Source organism: Elephas maximus, chromosome 11 (genome assembly GCF_024166365.1).
Source record: "Elephas maximus indicus isolate mEleMax1 chromosome 11, mEleMax1 primary haplotype, whole genome shotgun sequence".
NCBI classification, from domain to species: Eukaryota; Metazoa; Chordata; class Mammalia; order Proboscidea; family Elephantidae; genus Elephas; species Elephas maximus.
The window spans coordinates 97,262,296-97,285,351 of NC_064829.1; the positions used below are offsets into that span (position 1 = coordinate 97,262,296).

At 44.4% G+C, this 23,056-nt stretch overlaps 1 protein-coding gene across 1 annotated transcript; it reads left to right on the forward strand.

The window, feature by feature from the left end:
- The first annotated feature begins 3,574 nt into the window (after positions 1-3,574).
- On the forward strand, positions 3,575-8,588 carry KLK14 (kallikrein related peptidase 14). The gene is made up of 5 exons (XM_049901110.1): positions 3,575-3,614; positions 4,624-4,795; positions 6,814-7,067; positions 7,360-7,496; positions 8,439-8,588. The coding sequence occupies exons 1-5, from the start codon at positions 3,575-3,577 to the stop codon at positions 8,586-8,588; spliced, it is 753 nt and encodes a 250-aa protein (XP_049757067.1).
- The last annotated feature ends 14,468 nt before the right edge of the window (positions 8,589-23,056 follow it).

The window sequence follows — 23,056 nt, forward strand, 5'->3', positions numbered from 1 at the left end:
CTGTTTTGTCTGGCTTTTAACTTTTTGTGTTGAAATAACTCTAGACTCACAGGGAGTTGCACAAATAGTACGGACAGTCCCAGATAATCTTCACTAAATGGGGACATTTCATATAACTGTAATCCAAGGAGCCCTGATGGAGCGATGGTTAAGAGCTCGGCTGCTAACTGAAAGGTTGGTGGTTCAAATCCACCCAGTAGCTCCATGGAAGAAAGACTTGGCGATCTACTTCCGTAAAGATTGCAGCCTAGAAAACCCTATGGGGTAGTTCTACTCTGTCACATGAGGTCACTATGAGTTGAAAATCAACTTAATGGCACCTAACAACAATGTCAAAAACGGGACATTGACCTGGGTGCAATACTGCTAACCAGGCTACAGATCTTATTCTGTGCTCTTTTTTTTTTTTTTTTTTTGGTAGTTCTTAGGTTATAAATCTCTCTCCCTCAGCATTTTGAAGGCATTTTTTCCATTGTCTTCTGGCTTCCAACTTGGCTGCTGAGAAATCTCATACTATTATGATTCCCAAGTCTTTGTATGTGACCTTTTAAAAACTCTGGAAGCTTTTAGGATTTTGTCTTGGTCTTCATCTTCTTCATCATCTCCTTCTCCTCCTCCTCCTCTTCCTTCTACTTCTTCCTCTTCCTCCTCCTCTTCTTCAACTTCGTTATCTTTTTCATCTTCTCTCCCTCCTTCTTTAAAATTTCACAATTACATGCCTTGGTCTGTTTTTATTTATTATCTTGGTCATTCCACGGATACTTTTAACCCAGAAAGTCACATCCTTCCAATCTAAGTGTTCTTGATTTTTTTTTCTTATAATCTCTCTTTTATTTTCTCTTTTTGGAACCCTTAGTATCCAGCTGTCCTCTAATTTTCTTATTTATGTTCACCATTTTTACATATATTTATTTGTGTGTGTGGATGTGTGTATGCAGGCACACACGTTTCTATGCAATTTTATCACACGTATAGATTTGTGTCACCACCACCACAATCAAGATACAGAGCTGTTTGTCATCACAGACAAACTCCCCTGTGCTACCCCATCCTTTTGCTAAAAACAAACAAACCAGTTGCCATCTAGTCGACTCCGACTCATGGCAACCTCATGTGTCATAGTAGAACTGCGCTCCACAGAGTTTTCAGTGGCTGATTTTTTGGAAGTAGATCACTAGGCCTTTTTTTCCAGGTGCCTTTAAGTGGATTTGAACAGCCAACCCTTCAGTTAGCAGCCGAGCACTTAACCATTTACACCACCCAGGGACCCTTTATCTCTAGGCTACCAGAGGATTATTTTTTAAAAGAGGGTGTTTTGTGTTCATAGAGGTCCTCAGTTTGTGCATTTTGCTTTCCTGGTTTATCAGTGCCTAGACCAAGGCAGAAACCTTAAGTAGTGGGACCCATTAAAGGCACCAGTTCCCAGTAAACAAATATGCACATGGGGAGGGGTAAGTGTGTAGATTCAGACGCTGGAGCTCAGACAGTGAGCCCTCGATGTAAACACAGACCTGGGCTAAGAACCAGCTCAGACAGAAGGCCAAGGCAGGTGTCCAGGCAGGGAAGGGCCAGGGCAGGTACAGCTGGGAGGAAAGTGGTTTGGGAGTCAGTCCAGGGGTGAGCCAGGGAGAGTGCGGGAGACAGGCCTCCTGAGTCACTGCGTGGTCTGGGGCTGCCAAGACCCAGAGACAAATGACAGTCATTAGGGAATTTAAGAGGCTGGGGGAGGGGCTGAGAATGGCAGGCCCTCCCCTCAAGTTAAGATGGGACCTCTAGCCCCAGGGCCCCACCTTCTGTTATCTGGCATCCTTCCCCAACTCATCCACTCTATCTCTCCTGTTCCATCTATGTCTCTGTCCCCCTCTTTCTAGGTCTCTGTCTCCCTCTCTGAGTCTCTGTCTGGTCCTCTTTCTGGGTCTCTGTCCCCTTTTCTGGGTATCTGTCCCCCTCTCTGGGTCTCTATACCCCTCTCCCTGGGCCTCTGTCCTCCCTCCTGCTGAGTCTCTGTCCCTCTGACTCTGGGTCTCTGTCCCCCTGTCTCTGGGTCTCTGTCCCCCTGTCTCTGGGTCTCCACCCCCCCTTTCTGGGTCACTGTCCACCCCCACCCCCCGAGTTTTTAGTCCCCTCTCTCTCTCTCTTTCTAGGTCTCCATCTCTTATCCATCTTGCCCAACTCTCCCCATCCCCTTTGCAGAGCCCGAGTTAAGGAACATAGTTCTGGCACTGACTGTTTTCCTCCCTGCCAGACCCCTGCTCCGCCACCTCTCAGGACTCTGAGGACCACAGAATGAGAAAGCCTAGAAGACAGGGCTGCCCAGTGCCAGGGGCCTCCTGCCTCTGTCTCCTGCTCTTTCTCATCCCGACCCCCTGCCTCTTCCATCTCTGCCTCCTTGTCTCCTTTCTCTCAGCCTAGGTCTTCTCTGTCTGTATCCCCATCACCTCCTCTTTATCCATCTCTCCCTCTCTCTGTCTCCTTGTTCAGCATCTGTATCTTCCTCCTCCGTCTCTTCCTTCGTATCATCACTTCTTTCTATCACCTCCTTCCATCATCATTGCTGATATTCTGTATGGGTGTGTGTGGGGGGTATCTCTACTTCTTTTATCTCTGTCCACCTTTTTCCCTTTCTCTGTGTCTGTTTCTTTCCTATCTTCACCTCCTTCCCTCTATTTTTCTCTCCCTCCACCTCACCACCCTCATCTCACCATGCTTTCTTCTTCCTCTTTTCTGTTTCTCCCCACTCTGCCTCCTGTTTCCCCATTTGTATCCATCTTTCTTCTCTTTCTCTAGTTCAGTCTAGAACATTAAGTCCATATCTCAGCCAGCCCAGTATCTTTCTATGTCTGTCCACTCGTCTCTCTCTACCTTTTATACCTCTCTCTCTGTGCCTGTACTTCCTTTACTTTCTCTGTCTCTCCACCTTCATATTTCAGTTCTCTTTCATTTTCCTCCCCCACCCCACCTCTCCCTGTGTCTCCCTCCCTCAGTCCCTTCCAGCACCTTCCTCTGAGTCTGAGTCTCCACAGTGTCAGGAATCCACCACTACTGACTGGGAGCCCTCCCCTGTCTACTCTGCCCTGCAGTGCCCCTCCCTGGATTCCTCTCAGATGATAACACCTTCACCAGGCATGTTTTCATTAACAATTGTGGCTGCTTTTCTGGTTAGAGAAGGGAGGGAGAGGATGGGACCAATGAGCCTTAGAATGGGATTTGGCAATAAAAAAAAAAAAAAACCAAGTCAGGAGAAGGGTGGGGTAGGGGGGATGGGGCAGGGCCAGCTGCCCAGACCAGGGATAAAAGGACTCTGTGTAGCTAGGGAAGAGAGACACCACTTCCATTTCTTCCACACATCAAGGCAGGTGGGACCTGACCCTTGCTCAACATCTTCCTTTTAACCACTGAGGAGCCCCCTGGGCCCCACCCTCCTGGTCTCTGTCCTCTACCTCTCCCTGACTGTCTGAGGGTCTTGTGGACAGCTCTGTCTGTCTCTGTCTTTCAGCCTGATTCTCTTGCAACCTCTTCCTCTATTACCTTCTCTCTGCATTTTCCAGAACCTGTCCCCCACCCCCACTCCAGAATGTTCTTCCTGCTGACTGCACTTCAAATCTTAGCTATAGGTAAGAGAGCAATGAGCAGGGGGTGGGGTGGGGGGTGTCCCTGGGGAACCAGGATGTTTATAAGTAGACTGGTGAGAACAAGTAGGTTGGGGATCATGGCTGAGGAAGGTGGTGGGGACAAAGTCCTGAGTTGTAAAGATATCAGCATTGGGCGGTCCACAGAAGACAACTGTCAAGGAGAAATAAATGAGGAATTGTGGAAAACTATGGGGTCCTGAGTGGGTCATATTGGAAAGGAGGACCACAGGGCACTTCTTGACTGTGCTACAGAAGAACTAATATGGAAAGATGGAATGTTGTCAGAAGTGATGGTGGAGGGGGCCAGGAGGGGAGGGGAGTATGGGAGAGGATGTGATATGATGGTTGGAATGGGTGAGTGGTGAGATAATGGATTTGGGGGGTTTACATTCATTTGGGAAGTTATGGGAGGGACAAAAAACTCCTTGGGTATGTTGGGGAAGGACTAATGGAGGAAAACATGGCATACTGATAAAACTGGTCATAGTAAGTATGGGAGACTAGAGTCAAGGGTAGTAGTTGTAGCAAGGACCTGGATGGGGGGACTGTGGGAAAAAAATAATAGATGTTGTGGTGGTGATTGGAAACCCTGGTGGCTTAGTGGTGAAGTGCTATGGCTGCTCACCAAAAGGTCAACAGTTCAAATCCACCAGGCACTCCTTGGAAACTCTATGGGGGCAGTTCTGTTCTGTCCTATAGGGTCGCTATGAGTCAGAATCGACTCAAAAGCAGCGGGTTTGGTTTTTGGCGGTATGGTGGTAATTATGGTGGTGGTGGTGGTAAAGGAGGTCTGGAGATTCCTTGATTGTATAGGGCAATAATGGTGTAATGTTGGGCATATCTCCTATTGGGTGGGACAGATAAAGGTGGATGGTTTGGGGGCTAAGTCAAAATGAAGGGGATTTATGAGTAATGAATTCCTAGAGGGTTGGGAAGTACAGCATTTGTTCATCTGCTTTACCCACTCCACCCCACTTCTGCATATTTCTAGCCATGGTACAGAGCCAAGAGGATGAGAACAAGATAATTGGTGGCTATGCATGCACCCGGAACTCCCAACCATGGCAGGCGGCCCTACTGGCAGGCCCCGAGCGTCGCTTCCTCTGTGGAGGGGTCCTGCTGTCAGACCAGTGGGCCATCACTGCTGCTCACTGTGCCCGACCGTGAGTGACCCCTCCCCTCTGCTTGACCCAAGTGCATTCCAGAGTCTAGAACCCTAGAGCTCAGCTGAAAATCTGGAGTCCTGTTTAGAACCCAGTGTAGAACCTAGGTCATTGTTCAGGGTCTAGATGAGAGTCTAGTACCAAGAACACAGCTCAGAACATGGAATCCAGCCACAAATCTTGAACTTGGTTTAGATTCTGAAAGCAGATAGACAGCTTAGAACCCATAGGCCAGCCTAGAGTCTCTCACAGAACCTAGAACCTAACACATAACCTGGAGATCCATCCAGACCCCAAGTACTACATAAAGACTAAGATTTGGGGCCCATTACAGATTGGTAGTTGAATTCAGGGCACAGGCTACAATCAGAAACTTAGAACCCTTCTCAGAACACCGCCTAGAACCCAGAGCCCAGTTCAGAACCTGCAATCCAGCCATAAATTCAGAAGGGACAGGGAGCTCCTAGAATGTGTTGGGGGAATCCAACTGGAACATACAACTCAGAGCTTAGACTAGAGAATAGAACCTTCAGCTCATTCCACAACCAAGATTAAATTCAGAGTCAAATCTACAGTCCTTCTTTGAACAATCTAGAACCCAGTTCTAAAACTCAGAATGCAGACAATGATCTGAAGCCACATATAAAACCCATGGCCCACCCTGGATTCTATGCCTAAACCTAGAACCCAGACCCCAGCCTAGGAGTCAAAGACCAGACTAAAGCCCAGAACTTACCCAGTGACTATAAACCCAGATCTAATGCCTTAACCTGAAGTTCAGTGTAGAAGCCAGAGCCCAGGTTTCATCCCAATGTCTAGAAAACAAAGCCCAGAGTACAAACCAGCATCTGGAACAAAACTTGAATCCAAGCCATAACCTGGAGATCTGCCTAGAACCTAGAGCCCAACCTGAAGTCAAGAGCTCAGATCAGAGTCTAGAGTGAAGAATTGAGACTCGAACCTGTAATTCAATCTGAAACAGAGCCCAGCTTAAAATCAAGAGCTCAGACTGATGTTTCGAACCCTGAGCCCACCTGGAGCACAGAGCTCAAACGATTGTCAGGTCATAAACCAGAGCTGAAGCTAGAACCCAGAGCTCAATGTAGAAACTGGAATTCATATCAGTGTCTAGAATCTAGGGTCCAGGTCATAATAATCCACTGCTCAATATAGAATCTGTGGCCTACCTTAAAACTTAAAGCTCAAACCAATGTCTCAAACCCAGAATCAAGCCATAACACAGAGCTCAAAATAGAACACTCGTCCTACTCTAAAACTGAAAACTCACACCAGTATCTAGAATTTATGCCATAATTCAGACTCATTCTAGAACCCTGATCCTAGCCTACAATCAAAAGCTCAGAATGTCTAGAACCCAGAGCCCAGGCCATAATAGAGATGATGCTGCCCTGGAGCCCACTCCAGAATATCAATTCTGATTAGAGTCTAGAGTCGTAGTCCGGAGTCTCACCTATAAGTCAAAGCATATAACCCAACACAGACTCTGGAGCTGAACCAAGAACTCACAGCCATTGTTTTAGACCCAAGCCAGGAGCCAGAGCACAACTCAAGAGGGGGGGCAGGAAAGGAAGGTAGGGTTGAGCCACGAGAGAGTGTCCAGACTATGGGAAAGGGCACAGGAGACCAAGAAATGCTCAGCCTGCAGTCAAAGAGATGTTGTTGTTGTTGGGTGCCATCGAGCTGATTCCAACTCAGAGCAACCCCATATGGGTCAGAGTAGAACTGCCCCATAAGGTTTCCTTGGCTGTGATCTTTATGGAAGGAGATTGTCAGGCCTTTCTCCTGGGGAGCTGCTGGGCGGGTTTGAACTGACAACTTTTCGGTTAGCAGCTGAGCACTTAACCATCGCACCACCAGGGTTCCTTACAGTCAGAGGAAAGCAGGTTAGACTTGGAGAAAACTCATCCACAGGGATGGGGATGGGGATGGTGCTGGGGGGTGGGGAGGGTTCTCCGGGTCATCCCACGAGCAGGACTACTCTTGGGGTCCTGGGCCAGGATCCTTCGGGTAGCCCTGGGCAAGAACAACCTGAACAGATGGGAAGCCACACAACAGGTGTTGCGTGTGGTTCGCCAAGTGCCACACCCTCAATACAACTCCGAGACCCACAACAATGACCTGATGATGCTACGGCTGCAGCGACCTGCCCGCCTGGGGAGGGCAGTGGCGCCCATCACAGTGGCCCAGTCCTGTGCCAGCCCTGGGACCACCTGCCTTGTGTCAGGCTGGGGCACCACATCCAGCCCCATTGGTGAGGACCCAGATTCCTGCATCCTGGGAAGGAGAGGGCTGGGGCCTGGGCTCCTGGGTTTGAGGGAAGAGGGGGCTGGGGACCCAGACTCCTGAGCCTGGAGGAGGAAGGGCTGAGGGTCTGGACTCCTGGGTCTGAAGGAGGAGGCACTGGGAGCCTGGGCTTCTGGGCCTGGAGAAGGAGGGGCTGGGGGCCTGGGCTCCTGGGTCTGAGGGAGGAGGGGACTAGGGGCCCAGACTCCTGGGTCCTATCAGAAGACAGACCTAGTGATAACCCCTCAGCACCTCCCCAGCCAGGTACCCCGGCTCTCTGCAGTGTGTGAACATCAGCATCTTCTCTGATCAGGAGTGCCGGCAAGCCTATTCCGGGGCAATCACTCCTGGCATGGTTTGTGCAGGGGCCCCCCAGGGAGGCAAGGACGCATGTCAGGTGAGGCTCAGGGTGGAAGCTGGAGAAGGGGGTGTTGTTTGGAGGTGGGATGTAGACACCAAAGTGTCTCAGGAACATGAAAGTCAGCAGAGGTCCAGAGAGGGAGGGAAACCCCTAGGACTGCTGAGAGCAATTGTAATAGCCAGTCTAAGCTGCTTCCTAGCTGTACAAGATTGGGTAATGGGCCTAATGCCTTTAGGCCTCAGTTTTCTCATCTGTCAAGTGGGGATAGCGTCTCTTAGGGTAGCTGGTGGAATTAGATGAGAAGATCCATCAAAGGAGTATAAGGCAGAGCCTGCACATAGCTCTAATGACTGCTGTCATCATTGTCATTATTGCATGTGGGTATATGGAAAACTACAAGGAGCCCTGGTAGTACAGTGGTTAAAGCTCTCAGCTGTTAACTTAAAGGTCAGCAGCTCAAACCCACCAGCCATTCTTGGGGAGAAAAATGTGGCAGTCTGCTTCCATGAAGATTTACAGTCTTGGAAACCCTATGGGGCAGTTCTCCTCTATCCTATAGGGTGGCTATGGGTCAGAATCGACCCAATGGCAATGGGTAGGGTAGGTAGGTATATGGAAAACTGGGCTTGGGTCTTCTAAAAATCTTAATCCAGCCCTGAGAGAGGCAGAGACAGGGAGATATAAAGAGGGACAGTTTCTCAGAGATAGAGCTATAAGAAGAGGGGACCAGGGAGACCCAAAGACAGAGACAGGCACAGAGATGGAGAGACACAGAGAGGGAGCAGGAACCAGTGGAGAGGGACAGACTGACCCTCCCACCCCCAGGCTGAGATTACTGAGCTGGGCGGGATGGCCTCCTGGAGGCCCTGCCCAGCATCTCAGCCCTCTCCCCCATCTCTGCCTCCTATCATCGGCTTCTCACACCCATGGCTCTAGCCATCTGTCAATGATGTCTTTATGTCTGTCCCTCCTTCTCAGGGTGACTCTGGGGGACCCCTGGTGTGTGGAGGACAGCTCCAGGGCCTCGTATCCTGGGGGATGGAGAGCTGTGCTCGGCGTGGTTACCCAGGGGTCTACACCAACCTGTGCCAATACCAAAACTGGATCCAGGAAACGATGCGGGACTAGTGATCATTGGTGTGGCCTTGCCTGTGGCCACCAGCTTCCTCTTGTGTTTTCCCTGAACCCCTCCTCCCTCAGACTCAGGAGTCCTGCCTCCAGCCCCCTGCTCGCTCAGACCCAGGAGTCCAGGGCTCTAGCCCCCTCCTCTCTCAGGCCTGGGGTCCAGGCCCCAGTCCCCTTTCTCCCTCAAACCCAGGAGTCCAGGCCCCAGTCCCTCCTCCTTCAGACCCAGGAATCCAGGCCCCCAGCACCCTCCTCCCCCAGACCCAGGAGTCCTGGCCCCAGTCCCCTCCTTCCTCAGACCCAGAAGTCCAGACGCTACCCTCCTGGTCCTTACGTCTGGGTCAGAACTCTCATTTCTCAAAGAAGTTTCTTCAGGTTTTCTCTCTCCACCCATTCCCCCTAACCCCATATGACGCCATTATTCAAGACCCCTTAGGCACAGAGGGCAGGGATGTAAAGGCTCTTGAATGGCATCATATTCCAAAGCAGACACTTTTCAAAACTCTCAATGCCTTTACAAAGCAGATCGTAATAATAATAAATTGAATAATCCCAAATTTCATTCCTTCATTCATTTCATTCTTTCATCAAACACCAAACACATGCACAACAGCCCCATCATGCCCAGTCAGGAGCTGCATACATTCCAACAAGTGGCTGACCCTGTGTGTCCTATACCCTGGAGTTCTGCTTCCTCCACCATCGTTGAATCTGGTGGCTAAGATGGAAATGCCCCAGCCTTGCTGTGACTTCCAGCAGGGCTGCCCCCGCTCCCAGCCTCCTCTCTGGGTCCTTTGAGCAGGGGCTTCTGAGATCCAGAGTAAGAAGGGCAAGAACCTGCCTTGTTTCAACACAACAGAGTGCCAGACAGAGCAGGAGAAAAATGTAGAACAGAACTCAGAGCCACTGTTAACCCAAAACTGAAACCATTCCCGTAACCCTCTCTTCAGACAAAGGTTAGACAGGACTATAAAACAAAAGATAATACATGTGAGGAGTGTGCTTCTTAGTTCAATCAGATCTACGAGACCAAATGGGCAGCTCCTGTCCGGAGGCAGGATGAGAAGGCAGGAAGGGACAAGAACTGGTTGAATAAACACAAGGAACCCAGAGTGGAAAGGGGGAGTGTGCTGTCACAATATGTGTCTAAATGTTTAAATGTCACAATATGCATCTAAATGTTTAAATGAGAAATTAACTTGAGCTGTAAACTTTCGCCTAAAGCGCACACATACACACACACACACACACAAAAGAACCTGCCTAGTTTCCTGGAAAACATTATGCAAATAGAGAGGGTTCCCCACCCCCCAACCTGATTTCAGGTGAACAGAGTTGAGTTAAGCACACATTTGAGTCATCAGACCTCAGGTGAGGAGAGTTAAGCACACTTTTGTGTTCAACTCCTGGCAAAGCCCTGCTCTCATCTTCTTTATTTCCACCCTTCCTCCCTGGCTCCATCCCCCTCCCTCCCCACAGGCACCAACTGGAATGCCCTCAAATATCCTGTATCCCTTGGAAAACATGTCGCATTGTGCTATTTCAAATTTGTATGAAGCCATTATGTTATGATTCTCATTCTCTTTCTTATTCTCGTTCATCAGTGGCTATTCATAGGGTATCTACTCCACACCAGGCACTGTTCTATCTGTTGGGTACCTAGGAGCCCTCCGAAGAAAAACAAACCCATTGCCATCCAGTTGATTCCGACTCATAGTGACTCTATAGGACAGAGTAGAACAGCTCCATAGGATTTCCAAGGAGTGCCTGGTGAATTCAAACCACCTTCCTTTTGGTTAGCAGCCCGGCTCTTAACCACTGTGCCACAGGGCAAGTCCCCAGGTGATCCAAATAGTTAATGTGCTCTGCTGCTAACCGAATGGCTGGAGGTTTGAATCCACCCAGAGGCACCTCAGAAGAAAGGCCTGGTGGCCTATTTCTAAAAAATCAGCCTTTGAAAACCCTATGGAGCACAGTTATACTCTGACGCACATGGGGTCACCTTAAGTCAGAGTCAATTCCAGGCAACGGGTTTTGTATGCACCAGGCATTGTTCTAGGTGTGGGGGATATAGCTGTGGACAAAGCAGACAAAAGCCCTGCCCTCACAGAGCTTACATTCTAGCAGGGGGAGATAGACAAGAAAGAAACTTCCACATAAACCAGAGACTCCACCAGCCTGAGACCAGAAGAACTAGATGGTGCCTGGCCACCACCCATGACTACCCAGACAGGGAACACAACAGAGAGTCCTGGATAGAGTGGGAGAAAAGTGTGGAGCCAAACTCAAATTCACACAAAAAGACCAGACTGAATGGTCTGACAGAAACGGGAGGAACCCCTAAAACTATGGCCCCGGCCACACTGTTAACCCAGAACAGATACCGTTCCCAAAATCCACTCTTCAGACAAAGATTAGACAGGACTATAAAACAAAAATTAATACACATGAGAAGTGTCTTCGTAGTTCAATCAGATATATGAGACCGAATGGGCAGCTCCTGTCCAGAGGCAGGATGAGAAGGCAGGAAGGGACGGGAACTGGTCAAATGGCCACAGGAACCTGGGGTGGAAAGGGGGAGTGTGCTGTCACATTGTGGGGATTGCAACTAATGTCACAAAACAATATGTATATAAATTTTTGAATGAGAAATTAACTTGATCTGTAAACTTTCACCTAAAACACGATAAAAAAATATTTAAAAAAGAAACAATAAACTTATTTTAAAAGTATACAGTTCCTATGAGTAAAAAGTCGATGTGCCTGGGCTGGGGCCAGGCCCAGTGTGTACCAGAGCTGGTTTGTACCAGTTCTCAAGAGCCTGTTGGCAAATCTCCGGGAATTCTGAGAGCCGGCGACTGACTCATGGCGACGCCATGCGTGTCAGAGCAGAATTGCTCCATAGAGCTTTCAAGGCTGTGATCCTTTAAAAGCAGATCACCAGGCCCTTCTTCCAAAATGCCTCTGGGTGGACTTGAACCTCCAGCCTTTCAGTTAGCAGCCAAGCACATTAACCATTTGCAGCGCCCGGGGCCTCTTGTTAAACACAGACACTATTAAAGATGAGATTATATGAAAGATTGCCAGGAAATGGACCTGTCCCTTCTGTGCTAAGGTCACACATACACACACACCTTGGCTCTCATATATGGCAGCCATATAAAACCCATGGAGAAGGAGGCTAAAGGATGTACTTGGGTAGCTTTGGACTCCCAATGAGATGAAGATACAGCCCATGCTATAATTCTCACCCTCCACCCTTCTATAAAGCCAAAACCCAAATCAGTAGTCCTCCAGTAAACTCCAATTCATGGTCACCCCATGTATGTCATAGTAGAACTGCACTCCACAGGGTTTGTAACATCTGGGTTTTCAAAAGTAGATCTCGAGGCCTTTCTTTAGAAGTGTCTCAGGGTGGACTTGAACCTCCAACCTTTCAGTTAGCAGCCAAGCATGTTAACTATTTGCACCACCCAAGGAGTCCTCATCCTTCTATGTTGTTGTTGTTAGGTGCCGTGGAATCAATTCCAACTCACAGCGACCCCATGTACCATAGAACGAAACACTGCCTGGTCCAGCGCCATCCTCACAATCATTGCTATGCTTAAGCCTATTGTTGCAGCCAGTGTCAAACCATCTTGTTGAGGTTCTTCCTCTTTTTCGCTGACCCTCTACCAAGCATGATATCCTTCTCCAGCGACTGATCCCTCCTGATGACATGTCCAAACGATGTGAGTTGAAGTCACGCCATCCTTGCTTCTAAGAAGCTTTCTGGCTGTACTTCTTCCAAGACAGATTTGTTCATTCATCCTTCTATAAAGCTAAGCAAAAGTAGTTTAAAGATTATTTTAACATGATTTCCAACCCATAGTTCCAGCTGTGGTCATTGAATACTGTATTTTGTTGATGCTAAGCCACACTTTCTTTTCATATTTTTAACACCTCTGAAATCAGGAGGCATCTGACAACTAACTGATAGTGTCTTAGATTGTGTCATAATTTAATTGGCGACTTTTTTTCTTAGTATTATGCAAAATTATATTGCGAATATAACCAATGGTGTCTCTGATTCAGTGGAAATGGCATGAAGGAAGGCGAGGATAGGTGAGGAGTCAGGTTGTGATAACAAGTAGGCGATCTGAGGAGTCCCTGGGTGGTGCAGACGGTTAACCAAAAGGTTGGAGGTTCGAGTCCACCCTTCGAAGAAAGGCCTGGAGATCTACTTCCAAAAAATCAGCCATTGAAAACCCTACGGAGCACAGTTCTACTCTAACACACATGGGGTCACCATGAGTTGGAATCAACTCTACAGCAACTGATTTATTCCACTGAACACAGTTTTCATAATCAATTCATGTTACTGTTTGCTCATCTAGCCTATCGCTCCTAACTGCTGCAGTATTCACTGGACCTGTACTGGCTAATATGGTGACCATTAGCCTCATAAGCAAAATTCTAAATTCCATTCCTTAGTTGCACTCACTGCATTCCAGGTGTTCAATAACCACAGGTGGCTAGTGTAGATATAGAATAGTTCCATCATCACAGAAAGCTTTATTGGACAGCGCTACCCTAGACTGATATACCATAGACTGCCAAAAGAATGAGCAAATCTGTCTCGGAAGATGTACAGCCAGAATGCTCCTTAGAAGCAAGGATGGCTAGACTCTGTCTCACACACTTTGGACATATATCAGGAGGGATCAGTCCCTGGAGAAGGACATCATGCTTGGTAAAGTAGAGGGTCAGCAAACAAGAGGAAGACCCTCAACGAGATGGACTGGCACAGTGGCTGCAACAATGGGCTCAAGCATAACAGAGATTATGAGGATGGTGCAGGTCCGGGCAGTGTTTCATTCTGTTATACACAGGCTTACTGTGAGTCAGAGCTGACTCGATGGCACCTAACAACAACAACAACAACCCTAGACTATACCCTTGCTTCTCATATTATAGTTCATGGAAACAATAACATTGGCATCATCAGAATCTTAGAAGTACAGTCTCAGACCCGACCCCAGACTAAGTGAATCAGAATCAGTATTAAAAAAAAAAAAATTTTAAAGCAGTGAAAATACCCACAACAAAACATTCACCAGCTGAAAAATTTCTGCATGTCTAATGAAGTGACATGGATTACATTTTCCATGTTGCACAACCATTATCACTGTTCTTTCCCAAATTATTCCATCACCATAAACATAAAGGATCCCTGGTGGTACAGTGGTTAAGCACTTGGCTGCTATCCAAAAGGTCAGTGGTTTGAAATTACCCGTCACTCTGTGGGAGAAATACGTGGCAGTCTGATTCTGTAAAGATTTACAGTCTTGAAACCCTATGGAGCAGTTCTACTGTGTCCTATAGGGTTGCAACAGGGTAACTATGAGTAGAAATCAACTCCACAGCAATGGATTTCATTTTGTTATTAACACAAACTCAATGTTCCCTAAGCAAAAACTCTCAGAATCTGCATTTTAACAAGATCCCCAGGGGACTCAATACACACTAAAGTTTGAGAAGCACTCCATGTCGAATGACCTAATTCCCCAGTGATGGGCAACTAGGTTCTCTCCACAACCCCCATCAATGGCACAAAGACTATTTTCAGACATGCCTCTTATCTGCTGTCTCTGGAATATCACACAGAAATCATTGGACCCAAAGACCTATTCTTAATCAATTTCCAAGTACTGACAGGTTTGTGTCCAGAAAAGAAGGGTTCCTATCTCCCCGATCCTTCAACAATGCCTGCAATTCATTCATTCATTCAACAAATATTCATCAAATCCTATTATGTGTCAGGTACTGTTCTAGGAACAAAACAGATAAACACCTCTGCCCTCAGGGAGCTCACATTCTAGAGGTGAGGCAAACGAGAAATAAGTGAATAAGTAAAATACAAAGTGTAGCAAATGGGAGTGAGTGCACAGAGAAAAGTAAAACAGGATAATGGGATAGTGTCAGAGGGGGTTGCAATTTTAAGTAGGCTAGTCAAGAAAGTCTTCATGGAGAAGATGGCAAGAACTGAAGGACCCAGGCAGATATCTGGGGGAAGAGGGATCCAGGTAGTGGGAAAAACAAGTACGAAAGTCCTGAGATGGGAGCGTGCCTGGTATGAGATGGGCAGGAGAAGAGAGGATAAGAAGAGAGGTCATATGAGTATCAGAGGGCCAGATGGTGTAGACTCTTGTATGCCACCATAAGGAAGCTTGACTTTTTCTGAGTGAGGTGGAAACCTCTGGAAGATTTTGAAAAGAAGAGTGACGTGCTTTGGCTTGCATTTTATGGCTTTTGTGTTTTGTTTTGTTTTGCTTTTATTGTACTTTAGATGAAGTTTACAGAGCAAATTAGTTTCTCATTAAACAATTAATACACATATTGTTTTGTGACATTGATGTCAATCCCACAACATGTCAACACTCTCCCCTTCTTGGCCTTGAGTTCCCTATTACCAGCTTTATTGTCCCCTCCTGCCTTTTCTACCCTGCCCTTGAGCTGGCATACCCATTTAGCCTCATTTTGTTTTATGGGTCTGTCTAAACTTTGGCTGAAGGGTGAACCTCAAGAGTGACTTCAGTACTGATTTAAGAGGGTGTCCGGGGGCCATACTCTCGGGGTTTCTCCAGTCTGTCAGACCAGTAAGTCCAGTCCTTTTTTTTTTTTTTTTTGTCAATTAGAATTTTGTTCTACATTTTCCTCCAGCTCTTCCTTACTAATTTGGATGCCCTTTATTTCTTTTTCTTGCCTCGCTCTATTGTGATCCCTGTCAGAGTAGTAGATGGTGGTAGGCAGGCACCATCTAGTTGTGCTGGACTCAGTCTGGTGGAGGCTACGGTAGTTGTGGTCCATTACTCCTTTGGACTAATCTTTCCCTTGTATCTTTGGTCTTCTTCATTCTCCCTTGCTCCAGATAGGATGGAACCAGTGGAATAACTTAGATGACTGCTCACAAGCTTTTAAGACCCCAGGTGCTACTCACCAAAGTAAGATGTAGAACATTTTCTTTATAAACTGTTATGCCAATTGAGCTAGATGTTCCCCGAGACCATGATCCCCAACTCTCAGCCCAGCAATTCCATCCTTCAGGGAGTTTGGATATGTCTATGAAGCTTCCGTGACCTTGCCTTGGTCAAGTTACGCTGACTTCCCCAGTACTGTGTACTGTCTTAGCCTTCACCAAAGTCACCACTTATCTACTTAGACAGTAGTGTTTTTCCCTCCCCACACCTCCCCCCCTAGTAACCACCAAAGATTGTTTCTTTCTGTGTGTAAACCTTTTCATGAGTTTTTGTAATAGTGGCCTCACACAGTATTTGTCCTTTTGTGATTTCACTCAGCATAATGCCCTCCAGATTCATTCATATTGTGAGATGTTTTGCAGATTTATCATTTTTCTTTACTATTGCAGAGTATTCCATTGTGTGTATGTACCATAGTTTGTTTACTTAGGTTGCTTCCATCTTTTTTCTATTGTGAATAATGCTGCAGTGAACATGGGTAGGCATATGTCTATTCCTGTGACAACTCTTATTTCTCTAGGATATAGTCCTAGGAGCGGAATAGCTGAATCGTGTGGTATTTTATGTCAAGCTTTTTAAGGAAGTGCCATATCATTTTCCAAAATGGTTGTAACATTTTACATTCCTCCCAGCAGTGCATAAGAGTTTCAAGCTCCCCATAGCCTTTCCCACATTTGTTATTTTCTGTTTATTTGATTTGTACCAGTAATGTCAGGGTGCAATGGTGTCTCGTTGTAGTTTTTATTTGGATTTCTCTAATGGCTAGTGACCATGAGCACTTTCTCATGTGTCTGTTAGCCACCTGAATGTCTTCCTCGGTGAAGTGTCTGTTAATATCCTTTGCCCATTTTTAAATTGGATTATTTGTCTTTTTATTGTAGAGGTGTTGGATTTTCCTATAAGTTTTAGAGATTAAAACTTTGGTAGATTTGTCATAGCCAAATTTTTTTTCCCCAGTCTGTAGGTTCTGTTTTTACACTTTTGGTGAAGTCTTTTGATGAGCAACCAAAACCAAACCAAACCCACTGCCGTCGAGTTGATTCCAACTCATAGAGACTGTATAGGACAGAGTAGAACTGCCCCATAGAGTTTCCAAGGAGCACCTGGTGGGTTCAAATTGCTGACCTTTTGGTTAGCAGCCATAGCACTTAACAACTACGCCACTAGAGTTTCCTTCTTATGAGCACAAGTGTTTAATTTTTAGAAGATCCCAGTTATTTAGCTTATCTTCTGGTGTTTGTGTATTGTTAGTTATGGTTTGTATGCTATTTATGCCATGTAGTAGGGCCTCTAGCACAGACTCTGTTTGTTTTTCTATGATCTTTATAGTATTGGATTTTATATTTAGGTCTTTGATCCATTCTGAGTTAGTTTTTCTGTATGTTGTGAGGTATGGGTCCTATTTCATTTTGTTACAGATGGACATCGAGTTTTGCCAGCACCGTTTGTTATAAAGACCGTCTTTTCCCCCATTTGATGGATTTGGGGCCTTTATTGAAGATCAGGTGTCCATAGGTGGTTGAATTTACATCTGGGTTCTCAATTCTGTTCCATTGATCAGTATGTCTGTTTTATCAGTACCAGCTGTTTTCACTACCGTAGCTGTTCTGAGGTCAGGTAGTTCGGGTCCTCCTACTTTATTCTTTTTATTCAACAGTGCTTTACTTATCCACAGCCTTTTTCCTTTCCATATAAAGTTAATGATTAGTTTTTCCGTCTCTTTAAAGAGTGCTGTTGGTATTTGGATTAAGATTGCATTGTATTCATAGATTGCTTTGGGTAGAATTCACATTTTCACAATGTTAAGTCTACCTATCCATGACCATAGTATGTTTTCCTATTTATGTAAGTCTCATTTTGTTCATTGCAGTAATGTTTTGTAGTTTTCTTTGTATAGGTCTTTTAAATCCCTGGTTAGAAATCTTTTCTTTTTTTTTTAGGGCCCCCTATAAATGGTATTGCTTTCCTGGTTTTCTTTTCATAGTTTTCTTTATTTGTGTATAGGAATCCAACTGATTTTTGTGTATTTATCTTGTATCCTGCTACTCTGCTGAATCTTTCTATTAGTTCAGGTAGTTTTCTTGTGGAGTCCTTTGGGTTCTTTATGTATATTATATCATCTGCAAATAGGGATAGTTTTACTTCTTCCTTACCAATTTGGATGCCCTTTATTTCTTTTTCTTTCCTTACTCCTCTAGCTAGGATTTCCAACACAATGTTAAATAAGAGTGGTGATAAAGGGCGTCCTGCTCTCAGGGGGAATGTTTTCAGCCTCTCTCCATTAAGAATGATGCTGGCTGTTGGTTTTGTATAGCTGGCCTTTATTATGTCAAGGAATTTCCTGTCTATACCTATTTCATTAAAGTTTCTATCAAGAGTGGATGTTGGACTTTATCAAATGCGTTTTCTGTGTCTATTGAGATGATCATGTGATTCTTTTGTTTTATATATGTGGTGGATTACATTGATTGATTTTCTAATGTTGAACCATCTTTGTTTACCTGGTATGAATCTCACTTGGTCGTGGTTTTTTTTTTTTTTTTAACATGATGCTGAATTCTATTGGCTAGAATTTTGTTGAGAATTTTTGCACATCTATTTATGAGCGTCATTTGTCCATAATTTTCTTTTTTTGTGGAGTCTTTGCTTGGTTTTGGTATCAGGGTTATGCTGGCTTCATAGAATTAATTTAGAAGTATCCCTTCCCATGTTCTGGAATAGTTTGAGTAGTACTCATGCAAGCTCTTCTCTGAATTTTTGGTAGAGTTCTCCAGTGAAGCCATCTGGGCCAGGGCTTTTTTGTTGTTAGGAGTTTTTTTTTATTATTATCTTTTCAATCTCTTCTCTTATTATGGGTCTGTTCAGATTTTCAACCTCAGTTTGTGTTAGTTTAGGTAACTAGCATGTTTCTAGAAATTTGTCCATTTCTTATACTAGGTTTTCAAATTTGTTGGAGTATATTTTCATAGTACTCTGTTATGATCCTTCTTATTTCAGTTGAGTCTGTTGTAATGTCCTTCCTTTCAATTCTTATTTGGGTTATTTGCATCCTTTCTCGTTTTTCTTTTTTCAATTTGGCCAGTGTTTGGTCAATTTTGTTGATCCTTTCAAAGAATCAACTTTTGGTTTTGTTGATTCTTTCTATTGTTTTTCTATCCTCTGTTTCATTTATTTCTGCTCTGGTCTTTATCATTTTCTTTCTTCTGGTGGCTGTGAGCTTCTTTTTCTGTTCTCTCTATTTGTTTGAGTTGCATAGCTAATGTGTTTATTTTGTCCCTTTCTTCTTTTTTGATGTATGCATTTATTGCTATAAATTGACCTCTGAGCACTGCCTTTGCTGTTTCCCAGAGGTTTTAGTATGATGTATTTTCATTCTTATATGATTCTAGTAATTTTTTTATTCCATCTTTGATTTTTTTTTCTATTACCCAGTGGTTTTTAATCAAGATGTTATTCAGTTTCCATGTATTTGCCTTTTTTCCCTTGTTCTTCCTGTTATTAATTTCTACTTTTATGATATTGTGGTCAGAGAACATGCTTTGTATTATCTCAATGTTTTGGATTTTGTTGAGGGTTGCTTTGTGGCCTAAGATGTGGTCTATTCTGCAGAACGTTCCATGAGAAGAATGTGTACTTTGTTGCTGTTGGGTGGAGTGTTTTATATATGTCTACAAGGTCAAGTTGGTTGATAGTAGCCTTTAGATCCTCTGCATCTTTGTTGGGTTTCTTTTTAGATAGTCTGTCCTTTACCAAGGTGTATTGAAATCTCCTATTATTATTGTGGAACTGTCAGTTTGTCTTTTCAGTGCTGTTAGAGTTTGCTGGATGTGTTGCAGAGCCCTTTCATTGCATGCATATTTATTATGGTTATGTCCTCATGGTGGATTGTCCCTTTAATCATTATATAATGTCCTTCTTTGTCTTTTATGAAAACCCTGGTGGCATAGTGGTTAAGAGCTATCTCTGCTAACCAAAAGGTTGGCAATTCTAATCCACCAGGCACTCCTTGGAAACTCTATGGGGCAATTCCTATAGGGTCGCTATGAATCAGAATCGACTCGACAGCAACAGGTTTTGGTTTTGTCTTTTATGGTGGATTTTGTTTTAAAGTGTATTTTATCTGAGATTAGTAGTGTCACTCCTGATCTTTTTTGGTTGCTGTTTGCTTGATATATTTGTCCACCCTTTGATTTTTAGTATATTTATGTCTTTGTTTCTAAAGTGTGTCTCTTGTAGACAGCATAATGATGGATCCTGTTTTTTAATCCATTCTGTCACTCTCTGTCACCTTATGGGTGCATTTAAGCCATTTATGTTCAGTGTGATTATTGATAGCTGTGTTTATTGCTGTCATTTTGTAGTTTTGTGTGTGTGTGAGTAGTGCGTACATTTTCTTTGTTCCTCTTACTCTTCTGTGCTGAATTCCTTTGTTTGTGGGGTTTTTTTGCTTTTTTGGTTTCATTCATTTTTGTAGATTTTGGGTTTATTGAGACTTTATGTTTTTCTTCTTTATTTTGATGAGTAGACTTGTTAATTTTCTTTGTGGTTACCTTGAAATTTACCCCTATATTCCTAAGTTTAAAGCAGTCTTTTATTAACTGATATCACCTTGACTTCCTCTCCATTAGAAAGTTCTATACCTACACCATTTATTCCCTCTTTTATTGTTCTGACATTGTTGACATTTACAGATTGACCTCTCCGGTTCCCTGTTGTAAATTTTTTAGTTTTGTTTTATCTTTAAGAGTTCATTATCTAGGTTGATACCTCGCTAATGCTGTCTTATGTCCTAGATTCAGGCTGTTGTCTGATGTTGTTGGTTCTCTAACCGAAGGACTTCCTTTAATAATTCTTGTAAATTTAGTTTAGTTTTTACATATTCCCTTAATTTCTGCTTGTCTGGAAATGTCCTAATGTCACCATCATATTTGAGCAAGAGTTTTGCAGGACAGATTATTCTTGGTTGGCAGTTTTTTTTTTCCTTCCAATATTTTATATATGTCACCCCATTGCCTTCTTCCCTGATGGTTTCTGCTGAGTAATCAGAGTTTAGTCTTATTGTTTCCCCTTTGTTTTTGTTTGTTTGTTTGCTTTTTATTGTGCTTTAAGTGAAAGTTTACAATTCAAGTCAGTTTATTATACAAAAGCTTATACACACATTGTTATATGACCCTAGTTGCTCTCCCTATAATGTGACAGCACACTCCTCTTCTCCACCCTGTATTTCCCATGTCCATTCAACCAGCTCCTGGCCCCCTCTGCCTTCTCATCTTACCTCCAGACAGGAGCTGCCCACTTAGTCTCATGTGTCTACTTGAGTTAAGAAACACACTCCTCACCAGCATCATTTTGTCTTATAGTCCAGTCTAATCTTTGTCTGAAGATTTGGCTTTGAGAATGGTTTTAGTTTTAGGCTAACAGAGAGCCCAGGAGCCATTATTATTTCCCCTTTGTTTGAGACTTTGCATTTTTCTCGAGTTGCTCTCAAGATTTTTTCTTTATCTTCAGTTTTAACGATTGTGATTATGATATATCCTGGTGATTTTCCTTTGGGGTCTATCCTATATGGGGTTCATTGAGCTTCATGAATGGTTGGCTTTTTTTCTTTCATGATATTAGGGAAGTTTTCTGTCAGCAAATCTTCAATGGTCCTCTCTGTGTTTTCCATTTACTTCCCCTGTTCTGGAACTTGGATCACATGCAAATTTTTGTTTTTGATTGTATCCCACATTGTTCTCAGGGTTTCTTCGTTTTACTTCATTCTTTTCTCTGATTTTTCCTCAAACCGGTATCCAAGGATTTGTCTTCAATTTAGCTGATGCTGCCTTCCAGTGTTTCAAATTTGCTCCTAAAACTTTCTATTGCAATGTCCATTTCTGAAATCTTGTGGTTTATCTTTTGGGTTTCTAATTGCTGATCTTGTGTGATTCCTAGTTGTTCATTTATTTTGGAATTTTGTCCCTGTGCTATGTTCCTGAATTCTTCCATTGCTTTGTCTGTGTTTTCTCTGATTTTGTCTGTATTTTCCATGATTTTATCTATTTTTTTTTCCTTATTTTTCTCTGCATTTTCCTTCATCTGTTGGAGAACTCTGAATATTAGAGTTTCAAATTCCCTATCAGGTAGTTTCAGTGCCTTTTCTTCTACCAGATCATCTGGTGTTTTATTTTGTGTCACATTCTGGAGCCATCCTATCTTGTGTTTTATGTTTTGATAGTGTCTGTTGTCTTTGGGACATTCAGGAATTACTTTCTTGTTTATTGATTGTAGAATTGTTTGTTTTGTTCTGCTTTTTTTTGTTTTATTTGGTTATGTCTGGGCAGGCGGGTTGGGTGTGCTTTGTTGCTTGTTCACCTATGGGCACAATACTTCCCACCACTTTGTCCAGGTGGGCAGGGCCAGTCATTCAGCTATGGTGCAGCAGGGCAGGACCAGTGGGGTTGGAGGGGCAGGGATAGTATTTTATGGCACAAACGGGCTGACAGGCAGGGCGGGAGGCAGTGCGTGGCAGGGGCTGGAGACCACATTGGTGCTGCTCTGGGGCTCAAGGATCAGCACCCAGTGAAGATAGGCATGAGAGAAAGGAAAGGATGTGCTGTGCAAAGTTGGTCAGTGAGTGAAAGGAGAGAAAGAAGAGAGAGAAACAAAATCAAAAAGAAAAAAATGAAGGAATAGAGAAAACAGAAAAAAACTAAATAAAATGGTGGCATGGTAGGATTCAGTGGGGGTGGGGCAGACCCAGCAAGACCCTGTGCTTGTGGCCCTCTACCTTAGCAGTGTGGCTCAGCCTGCCTAGAAAGGGTGTGGGCAGCGCACAGGGCTAGGTGGGTGGGAGAAAGGAAAGGAAAGAGAGAGAAGACACCAACAAAGAAACAGACAAAAATAAATACATAAAAAATAATTTAAAAAAAGAAAAATTATGTATAGTGGTGGGAGAGCCAGCTGTTGGGAGTGGGGCAGAATTGGGGTGGCAGCAAGCTGATGTCTCTCTCTCCAGATGGATGGCACAGCACAGCCTGTCAGGAAGGGGAAGAGGCAGCACAGGGCCTAGGCGGGAGGGAGAAAGAAAAAGGAGAAGTGAAAAATACAAAGTATAGAAATTACAGCTCTGAGGGAGCCGGCCTGTGGGGACGGCACAGATCCAGGTAGGCTGTGTGCCAGAGGCTCTCTAGCCAAGCAGTACAACACAGCCTGCCAAGAAGGGAGAGGGGCCTTTCAGAGCTAGGTGGGTTGGAGAAAGGAAAGGAAGGAAGGGGGAGAAACAGAAAAAAATACAATTAACAAAAAGAAAAAAACAATAAATTAATAGTGCTGAGGGCGGCAGGGCCAAGATGGCAGAGTAGTCAGATGCTTTCTGTGGTCCCTCATACAACAAAGTGAATCTATTATATATGACAATCTAGGAGCCCTGAACATCAAAGACAAAGTTGAGGAATCAGACTGAGCAACAGG

Bases quoted from the DNA above. Each gene is read 5' to 3' on its own strand.
- KLK14 (XM_049901110.1), top strand. From the start codon at position 3,575: ATGTTCTTCCTGCTGACTGCACTTCAAATCTTAGCTATAG. The intron at 3,615-4,623 runs GTAAGAGAGCAA...GCATATTTCTAG, and splicing joins ACTTCAAATCTTAGCTATAG to CCATGGTACAGAGCCAAGAG. The intron at 7,068-7,359 runs GTGAGGACCCAG...GCACCTCCCCAG, and splicing joins CACCACATCCAGCCCCATTG to CCAGGTACCCCGGCTCTCTG.